The 10,928-nt window shown below is 40.9% G+C and overlaps 1 protein-coding gene across 1 annotated transcript; it reads right to left on the reverse strand.

Moving 5' to 3' along the window:
- Positions 1–5,284: 5,284 nt before the first annotated feature.
- LOC101659359 (diphosphoinositol polyphosphate phosphohydrolase 3-alpha-like) lies at positions 5,285–10,472 on the reverse strand. The gene is made up of 2 exons (XM_045288288.1): positions 9,955–10,472; positions 5,285–7,485 (listed from the first exon to the last, which is right to left on the reverse strand). Exons 1-2 carry the CDS (start codon positions 10,446–10,448, stop codon positions 7,452–7,454), a joined length of 528 nt encoding a protein of 175 aa, XP_045144223.1. The 5' UTR covers positions 10,449–10,472; the 3' UTR covers positions 5,285–7,451.
- Positions 10,473–10,928: the final 456 nt, after the last annotated feature.

Here is a 10,928-nt window from a genome sequence, read left to right on the forward strand (position 1 = left end):
CCACTTAGAGTTCTCCTGAGCCTGCTGGCTTCAAAATGCAAAACAAAATCTGTTTAAACCATTGTCTTAGTCTGGGTACTTTGGAGAAACAAATCCACAGCAACTCACGTATAAGAGAGAGTTTTATGCAAAGAAAATGTGCATCACGAAAACATCCCAACCCAATGCTGCCCAAGCCCACAAGTCCAACATTAACCCATACCCAACACCAGTCCACAAAGTCCTTCACCTCCAAAACAGAGGCAATGATGCTGACTGCAGGAGGAAAGCTGAGTCAGTGAACGTGTAAGCATCTCAGCACTGGCAGGGGTCTCCACACGGCTGCTCCAGCACCCAGGGCTGCATCGGAATAGATCCATGCGGCTTCTCCTTGGGGATGTCTTGTAGGAAATCCATCTTGCAAGCTGAAGCAGGGAACTGCTAAGGCAGCTGCACCCGATACAACCACCACAAAACAAGAGACCCGAGAACTCGAAAGGCGAGGCTTCACCACCCATTTATCCCTCTGCCTTTCAACCAGCACCACATGTGATTATCGGCCAGGCTGGCACAATTAACTAACTCAACCATTGTGGCTCCAAATTAGGAAACAACTTCCAGGGAAAGAATTGTACAATACATAGTGCCTTCTTACAGAGGGAACTTGGAATTGGAAGCTTTGCCAGTTGTAAGTGGTACAGGGTTCTGAGGTAGACTTTTCACTTCTCCCTTTCTTGGGAACAGCTATTTCTGGAAAACTGCTTATTCTCTAAGATTGAAACCCATTTGCAGAGCAGAGATAGAGGAAGCTTCAAGGTCTTCAGTTCAAAACCACAAGTCTCTCTGCGGAGAAAAGTGAGGCTTTCTACTCCCATAAACAGTTACAGTTTTGGAAACCCACAGTAGCAGGTCTACCCTGTCCTATAGGGTCAATAGCAAGTGTGTAGGGGGTCTTCAATGTTATCCTCACTTTCTAAAATGTCTGCTATTCCCTGAGCCACACAAAGTTAGAACAGACACACATCTGTTCACTCACCTCAGTTTCACTAAATTCTGCCCTAGAAGGTTTGATCTTTTATAGAATTCTAAGCACAGTCCGGGTAACCACAAAGTCGGCAGTTCGAAACTACCAGCTACTCCGTGGAAGAAAGGTAAGGTTTTCTACTCCCTAAAAAGTTACTCATAGAAACCCGCAGCACCAGTCCTGTTTTTCCTTAGAGAGTCCCTGTGGGTCTGAATTGACTCGATGGCAATGAGTGGGTGAGGGCAAGTTATAAAATGTTTAACCGCACTCGGGTATCTTGATAGCTGTTTGCTTTCCTGTTTCATCCGCCATGATATATAAACTTTCAATTTAAGTAATTCACAACCAACAACTCTACAGCCACATTCCCCTAAAAACTAATGAGAATACATGTGGATTTTCAGAAAATTCCATAAATTGGCTCCCTAGAGACACCACTTTTCAGTTTTCCACACTGATATTAACTGAACTATAAGTGTTGTTAGAAACTCTGCTTAATAACATGTCGTCTCTATCTTCCAGCAATTATCAATAGCAATGTAGCTTTACCTGTTTGGGTCAAAGTAAGGGAGAAGAACTCTGCTAACATGACTTTGCAGCAGGGAAATCACTCGCCACTCTAGAGTATGTCTCCTCTTTCTTTTGGACAGTTGACCTCTTGGGCCAGCAGCAGTATCCCAGAACCAATGACTTTAATCTAAAAATCGTCATACTTATTTTTCCTTTGCCTTATAGATTAACCTTAATGATAAAAATATGAACATTTCAATTATGGAAAATGTCAATCATACAAAAATAGAATTGTATATAATGAAAACTTATTTAATAATCACCCAGCTTCAATAATTACTAACTCAAGACAATCTTGTTTCATCGATAACTTAAACCTACTTAGTATCCGCAAAACATTAGTTAGGAAACAAATTCAAGGTATCATTTCAGAGTAAAATTCTAGGATACATCTCTAAAAATAAGGATTACTTCTAAGATAACCAGAATGTCATTATCCTAACGAATGTAAAATAACCAGTGTTCAAATTGTCTTCATTATCACATAAATGTAATTTTTTAGTTTGGTCAAATCAGGATAAAAATAAAATCCATAAATTATAGTTGGTCGCTTTTAATCTTTAGATTTATACTCCAGTTCTTCCTTTTTCCTTCAATTTTATTGAAGAAACTGTGGCTCCCACTGATTTCAGTGCTGTAAATTATTCATCTGTCCCCTACATTTTCCATAAGTTAGGAATTATGTCTAGAGATATCAGATTCTGTCTCAAAATTCCGGCAAATTTATTTCACAGGCATTGCCATGTACTGAGGTGGATCAGTAAAGTAGAGAAAGCTCCTAGCTGTCAACCAAAAGGTCAACATTTCAAGCTCACCAGATGTTCCACTGAAAAAAAATGTAGCACTCTGCTTCTGTAAATATTTATAACCTTGGAAATCCTTGGGGGAAGTTCTACTCTGTTCTATAGGATTATTTTGGAATCAACTTAATGCAGGTGATCTGGGGAGTGTACTGTCATCAGGAGGCATATAATGTCTGGGATGATACAAAAATATGAGTAAGATTTTTTTGCTTGCTGCTAACCACAAGGTCAGCAGTTCAAAACGACCAGCTCAGCTTCTCTGAGGGAGAAAGAAGGGGTTTTCTACTCCCGTAAAGACTTGCAGCCTCAGAAACCCAAAGGGACACTTTTAATCTCTCTGATAGGGTCACTATGAGTCGGAATTGACTTGATGGCTTTGAAAATATCTTACCCCTGCCTGGAAACAGTTGTGCAACACTTGATATACAAAAGCCACTGATATGCTAGATAAAAACCATCAGCTGTACTAACTCCAGATTAGCAGGGGTTGCTTTACTACTCGGTGTCATTACAAAATCTTAATCATTTAAACAAAGCGGCAGTGATGTGTACCATATTTCAAGCAATGTCTTACATGCTACATATATTCAAAGAATAAGGAAAGTTGGTTCTGCCTTAGTGTGAGAAGCTGTTTACTGCTATCCCAAGGTTATGGAATTGGTGGTAGTTTAGATCCCTTGTTTTGCAGGTGCCCAGTGAATGCTTGTCTGGGACTACCATATATTTACCATTTGAATACCATTATTGCTTTTTTATGACATGTATTAATCTTGTAGTCATGGTTCTGTCTTTGTTGATGTGTTTTATTGAAAGTTTTGCCCTATAACCATCCTCTGTTGTTTGTGTAAATAGTGTCTAGTCACATAAAGGTTTAATCTGTATAAATCAACAATTTATGTACTTCAGTCTGATGTCAGCCTATTCTTATATAATTTCCTTTTCTCAACATGTATTAAGTTCAATACCATTGGCTAAATTCATGACACTATCAATAGAATTACTTTGTGGCCTGGGTGGGTGACTGATAATGTTCTCTACCATAAAATGTGTGTCTAAAATGAACCAGAGGCATATATAGATCATATATATAAATGAACCCTAGGCTCACACTTAATTGTAGTCCTAATCGAAGAAATATTCTTATGACATGGTCCTGCTCAATACTCACCCTCATGAAGAGATCACTGAAGATATGTGTGCTATAGTGAAGTGTGGTAAAGAAACCAAATGGTACCAGGATATCAGAAAGAATAATGTCTTCAAACAAGGATATCAGAAAGAATAATGTCTTCAAACAAAAGGATTGTCTTCAAACAGTCATCTAAGTGAGGTGTCAATTAATTCCACATGGAAAATACACACCAGTCCATGTGATCCAAGGATTGTAAATAATAAAGCCCAAATCCAAACAATGGTATCAGAGCGTAAAATTTGAACATCTGATTTGCAGAAGGCTATGGATGACAGTGGAAGCCCAATATCCATTTGCAGGGGCTCTCCACATGCATTAAGCCTCCAGTCACTTCCCTCTACCATAGTTGAAGGACGTGAATAGCCTTGCTATCATACAGAGAGCATTATAAAGTCAAGTATGGCTGATGTAGTTAGGTTAAAATGTATTTACTTCTCATTTGATCTCCCCATTTGACCCATTTTAAAGTTGTTTCAGTTTTTAAATATAAGAAAACATAGTCCTAACATTCAAAGTCACATAAACCGGTGAAGAATACATAGTCATAAAAGCACACACACAAAAATGGCAGGTGCCAAGTTAGAAGCCTGTACAGATACAGGAGTAGTTTAACAACCAGAATAGTGATTATAATACCTAGGGAGAGGTGTCTGAGTTAGGCTGGACTTTCTAGAGAAACATAACCCTATAGAAAAAGATTCATATAAAGAAATGGCTCACTTGGTTGTAGAAGTGGGCAAGTCTAGTCTGATTCAAGTCTATGGATCAGATGTAAGCTAGGACTCCCAATAAACTGCAGGAGCTGATGAACAGGAAGCAGAGAGATAAAGCAGAAGGACCTTTCAGCTGGTGGGTGTAGAGCTTAATGAACCCGAGGTTGTCAGTCTGCTGATAGCACCAGATGCAGGATTTCGATCCAGCAGAAGTGAGCTAGCTTCTTCCGTGTTAATCTGTACTTAGAGTAGGCCACACTGAATGAAACCTCCTTCAGTTTTATCAAAGATGTCACCCTGGCGTAAACTATGAAAATAATAATTTATCATGGGTTCATGAGGGTGGGGGAGAGAAAAAAGAGAAGCTGATATCAAGAGTTCAAATGGAAAGTAAATGTTTAGAAAATAATGATGGCAACATATGTACAAATATGCTTGATACAATTCATGTATGGAATGTTGTAAGAGCTGTAAGAGCCCCCAATCAAATGATCTTTAAAAATAATAAATAAAATTTTATTTTAAAAGTTGTGACCAAACTAAGGAACTCTGGTGGCATAGTGGTCATGCCTTAGGCTTCGAACTGCAAGGTCAGTGGTTCAAAATCACCAGGAAGAAGATGGAGCTTTCTATTCCAATCAACAGTTACAGTCTTAGAAACTCACAGGGGCAGTTCTATCCAGCCCTATAGGGTTGCTATGAGTCGACATCGACTCAATAACAGGGAGTTTGATGACTAGATTAAGCAAGTAGTACCCTACCTTATTCTTCTCACAGCTGCTTGGCTGCTTCACAGAAGATCCCATCATGAAGTTGACCACACTATGTTAGAACATGTCATGGGAGAACCCTGGTCCAGCCAAGTTGAGATCAAGCCTAACTATCACATAGGAGAAGATGTGTCCTTGGGAGTATGAAAGAGCTCACCTGTGCTTCACCATTCCATTCATCATTGGGTTCACATATTTGATTCTTTCTAAGTAATACTGAACAACAATTAAGCTTTTCACTTCACTTTAAAAATATTTTATTGGCATATTAATTCCTCTAATGAACAAATATTTTTCTAGAACCAACTATATTCATCAACCACTTTTCACTGGAAAATCCTTCGGTGAATTATCCATTGCTGTTTCACTGCAAAATCAGATCCAAGCCTGAGAGAGAAAAACACATAATTCCAGGTATTTTAAGAAACTAAGAACTCAGGAATACACTAGCAGTAGATATTCTTGATCAGTGTCTCCAAATTCCATTACTGTTTCGGGCTTTGGGGATATGGAGAAGATTCGCTCTGGGTTCAGGTCCTTAAACAGTTTATTGTCATAGACCAACAGTCATTCAGAAAGATGATTACAATACCAGCAGGATTTCTTGTGTTGTCTGGTGAAGTCTACAAAAGAAACACTGAAAAGGAAAGCTCAGCCCACCTGTTAGTATTGTAGGCTATCAAATAGCACTTTCAGCCCCCACTCTCAGTTATTGATAAGAGAATCGCTGCTCTTATGATTCCACAATAAGTGAGAGAAAGAGAAGTCCCTGCTTAGAGTCCTTTAAATGAGGCTAAGACCCTCAGAAAAGTCCTCTAATATTGCTGTCACATTTTAAAATGTCTCTTCCTGCTCACACTTATATATTTTCTAAACACTTTTACTTGCTGTTTCAAAATACAAAAATGTTGAAATCTTTACAGTAATTCTAGTGAAACCATACAAAAGAATTCAAAATATTTATAGCCACTTCCCACCCCCTTTCAGAGATAACAATGATCTGATCAACAGAACATTGATTTCTTAGAAAATAATATACATTAGCTATCTAAAGTAAACGTGTATCAAGAATACCAATATTACCTTTATTCCAGCATGTCTCCTTTAAAACATTTTTAGGATAGGAATAAGCACTTGTCAAGTTGGAGATAAAAACCAGGCTTTTATAAAACATGGATGAGAAAAATTCTACTTCATACTTGAAAGCCTTAATTAGCTTTGATCAGTGCAGTTTCTTTTTATTTACCTTGTTTTATGGGGTAGTGGTTGGAAAAAGCCAGCTACACAATTTTAGTGTAATCATTACATAAATAATGGGTAAGTGCTATGTAATGATTATAAAGAGGAAATCCCAACGGCGCATCAAACTTTTGGAAGATGGTGGTTATAGACACCAGCAGTTTATTTACTTGGACTTTAAAAAATTATTTTTTAAGGTGAATATACTTGGACTCTTCTATTTTTCTAAACTGAACTCAAGGATCATATTCGGCAAGCATTACCTATGTGACTTTGACATTTTAACTTGAAGAGTAGTAACTGAATCATGATCTGTTTTAATAGGTGGAGGGCGTGGGGGGGGGGCGCGAAGCCTTGGAAGTTTTACTAACTGCGTGAATAGAAGACATGTGAGCACTGAAGCAAATTCTGAACAATAGACAGCAAAAGATTTACAGACAGACAACTCTGGACAGTTAGTTAACTTCAACAGTTACTTTTCACATTTTTTTCCAGCACATAGTTCAGAAGTAAGATCTTGAATTTCCACTTGGAAATATGTTACATGTGAGTTAAATCTCCCTGGTATTTGTGTCAGCATTTTGGATTCAATTTTATGTATGAAATAAAATCTAATACAATAATCCCATTTCCCTCTTGCTAATGTATATTTTAAAGAATTCCAAGTTACTGAGGCTACCTGTGAGCTCATTTGGAATATTCAGATAGAAAAGGTAAATTTGTGGCATTTAAAAAGATGACATTATTTCTGTACAAAGAAATCATTTTGTACAGCGACATTTTATCATTCTGCAAAATTTGTAATGAAATTGTATAATTGGTCTTAAAAACGTACTCATTTTCTAATCTATTCATTCTTTGACAGCATCAGTTTACTTTTTGTTAACTATAATATGGACTTCATAAAGCTGTATTTATATATGGCAAGGACCTTATTTGAAAACTGCAGCAGCACCAAAGTTTACAAAATAACAGCATTACATTAGACCACTGTATTCTTACTAAAAGGGTAATTTGTGAAATAACAAAACAGTTAAGTTATATTTATTGTCCATTTTATACTTTATCATCTGTTGAATAGTCTTAAGATGTTACCAAGCTTGTAAAAAGATATTCTCTCTTCATCTTCTTGTCACAAAGTAGGCGTTTTCTCAGTCTTCCTCAGAGATGAAGTGTTCCATCAGAAGAATCTAGACTTTAGAGTAAAACCCCAAATTTCTTAATATGGAGTACATTACAGTGATTCAAAATTAAGTTACTTGACACAAAATATCTACCAATAATCCTTAAGAGATATAACATAACATAATGTAGATTTCCCAAAGAATTAGGAATTTCACCTCCATACTTCTCCACAAAGTGGGGTTTCCCCTTATGTAATTTCTGACGTGACTTGGGGGAATACAGGCTGTTCAAGAAGACATCTGTGTATTTTAGATGGGATTGTTAATGGGATCCAGCAAAGTATCAGAGAAATTTAGTTCATAATCCAATCCTCAAAAACGTTGGCCATATTAGACAAAACATTTACCCATGCTCTTTAAGAGATTGTTCAGATGTCCTATGAATTTGAGAGATCTATAACAACTGAATATAAATAATGCTACTTCAGTCCATTGAAATGTAATCCCTATATAAGATCCATCCATTCCTGATAGCCAGGAAAGCTTAAAAGCAATATCACTAAATTTTAAAATAACATTTTCCCCCAGAAACTCATTTTTGAGTGAACCATGGATTTTCTAGGGAGCCAAGAGAAAAGGGTAAGGGAGTTTTCCTGACAAGGTATATAGAGGAAGTCCTTGGGTTACCAGGGACCTGCTAACTGCAAGGTCTGCTGTTTAAAATCACCAGCCTCCTTCTCAGGGAAAAAAGTTGAGGCTTTTAACTCCCATAAAAAAATTACAGTTTTAGAAACCCACAGGGGAGGTTCTACCCTCTCTTCTAGGGTAGATATGTCGAGATCTACTCAATGGCAGGGAGTTTGTTTTTTATTTACTTTAGGTTACCAAAGCCTCACCTACGGATAGTTCATACTTGCTCTTTAATGTTATGTCAATTTACCCTCACTTTGAAAAAAATGAACCAATCCCTACTGGAAACAATTCTTCTTCACAAATCACCTACACTTGCTACCTGCGTAGCTCTTAAATCACTGGAAAGGCTTTAAGACTTTTCTTGTACTAACTCAAAACCCCAAACCTACTGCCATCAAGTCAATTCCAACTTAGAGTTAGTGATCCAATAGGACTTATAGAGAAGTTCTGTAAAGCAGGATTGCTCCGTGTGAATTCCAAGGCTGTACATTTTTACAAGAGCAGATAATCTCTTCTTTCTTGTGTGGAGTAGTTGAACTTGTTTGAACAGCTGTATTTGAGGTTAGCTGCCCAATGTTTAACCCTCTGTGCTACCAGGACTTATTTCTTATACTAACGTCACTGCCATGGAGTTGATTCTGAGTCAGAGCACCCTATATAAGGGTTACTGAGACTGAATTTTTACAGGAGCAGAGAGCATGATCTTTCTCTTCGGAGTAGAGCAGCTAGATTTGAACCTTTCAGCTAGTTGTCCAATGCTTATCTGACAGAATCACCACTATGCACTTGTTCTGACTTAGCTACAAATTTGAATTAAATACACACAGACCATCTGTATATTAAAGTGTGTCTGCTTAATAATACTGCGCTCAGAGAAATAAGGTAAACAACAAACTAAATTGCATGTCAGTGGATTTGACCACATGGTGACTCCGTAGGAATACAACTGCAGAACTGCGCTTCATAGGTTTTTTTCCATGGCTTACTTTTAGAAGGTAAATTGCCCGGTATTTCTTCCGGGGTACTCTGGGTGGACTAAAATTGCCCACATTTCTGTAGACAGCTATGCACCTTCACTGTTTGTAGCATCAGGAGCCCTGTATAAGGTAATGCTTTGTTAAACCATACTTGAACTCTATGGGAAACGACTACCTCAAGCTGGTAGTGAAGAAATCACGAATTGTGAAATTGCTGTGAAAATTAATTGATACAGAAATAGCAAAAGATACTTCTGTGAGTGTTATATTTCTCAAGATATAATTATGGCTGTGTGTAGTTAAGAAAGATCACAAACTAAATTTTCTAGGTTTTTTTTTTTGAGGGAGGTAACTATTCCAAACTGAGCTTTTAAACCAGTTCCCACTATTGAAGGGCTAATGCTATAAATGAAAAAACAATTTAGAAGGGAAAAAAGATACAACATGCCCACACAATGGAGCTTAAAGAATTTTAAAGGCCTCCTCCACTACAAAACAAAACCCACAAGAGTGGTACAAAATATGCACATACATAATCACACAGATACACTTATTGGCAGGGGGGGCGGGACAACTAACACAGTACAGCTAGTTCCCAGTAGGAAGGATTGAGCAGTTAAGGCACCTTTAAAAACACACAACAAAAATCACTAGGCTTCCGTTCACTACGAAGGGAAGGGATTTTCAATGCATCTGAAAAGCTTGCCTGGCAACTGAGACCCTTTGCCAGCATGATTCAGATGTTTGCCAAGGAAACAAAAGAAGCCTCCCTCCTCCGCTGGCGAGCGCACATGGCATCAGAGGTGCTGCAGGCATGCCTGGATTGAAGGGAGGCAGAAAAGCCGAAGTCGATGCAGAAGCGGTACGTACTAGGACTGGCTATCCGGCGGAGACGAGGCGGTGGAGAGGCCATTGCCTTGGGAACCGCCCAGCTGCAGTTTCTCCAGGTATTCGGCGTGCACGGGCTTGTGGCACTGGAGCACCCTGATGGCCTCTTCGACTCGGAACCACTGCCGCTTCCTGCCGATGCTGACGGAGTCTTCCCAGTCTTCCAGCAGCTCGGTGACCGTCAGGACGAACACGTACGTTCGGTGCTTGGGCTCGTGGCTCTGTTCGAAGACGCCCAGTAGCCGCCCCAAGTTCCCCTTGACCCCCGCCTCCTCGTACACCTCGCGCACCGCCGCGCTGCCGGGCTCCTCCTCGGGCTCCAAGCCTCCGCCCGGCACGATCCAGCGGTCTGGGTACCGACTGCTGCTCACCAGCAGCACCTCGTCCTCGCGCTCGCTGCGGAAGCACAGGCACGCCGCCCGCTTCTTGAAGCCCTCGGGGTCGTAGGTGCGCGTCTGGTTGGGCTTACACTTCATCCTGAGGCCGCGCCGCCCGCCCGGAGGAGAAGGGCACTGGCGAGGAGCCCAGGGGCGCTGCGGGCAGAAGCGCCCCGCCGGCCGGCCGGCGCAGGGGAGCCCGGAGCAGGCGCAGGCCGGGCGGCCGGGGTGTCAGGTACTCGGCCCCGGGGCCAGCCAGCACGCGGGTGCGACGTGGAGGACACGCGCATCCCCAGAGCCGGGACACCTGAGTGCAGCGTCGCGCCGCCGCCGCCGCCGCCGCTTCTTCCCAGGAGCTCGCGCTCTGGGCCGCGCCTCCTGCGCTCGCGCCCTGGCTCCTCCGCGCCGGGCGGCTCGGGTTGTGTGAGGTGAAGCGCATTCACGTGCGCGCCCGCGTTCCCATCCGCGTGCGTGTGCCGGGGCGGGGGTCTCGGCTCCTGCAGCGCGCCCGCCGCCAGTCCACGGACTGCGCAGGCGCTCGGGGCATGGCCGGAACATGGCTGCATTCACGCATTCAGC

Source organism: Echinops telfairi, unplaced genomic scaffold (genome assembly GCF_000313985.2).
Source record: "Echinops telfairi isolate 266 unplaced genomic scaffold, ASM31398v2 ScPeMD7_19;HRSCAF=73, whole genome shotgun sequence".
Lineage (NCBI taxonomy): Eukaryota > Metazoa > Chordata > Mammalia > Afrosoricida > Tenrecidae > Echinops > Echinops telfairi.

Bases quoted from the DNA above. Each gene is read 5' to 3' on its own strand.
- LOC101659359 (XM_045288288.1), bottom strand. From the start codon at position 10,448: ATGAAGTGTAAGCCCAACCAGACGCGCACCTACGACCCCGAGGGCTTC. The intron at 7,486-9,954 runs GTACGTACCGCT...TTTACTCTAAAG, and splicing joins CCGCCGGATAGCCAGTCCTA to TCTAGATTCTTCTGATGGAA.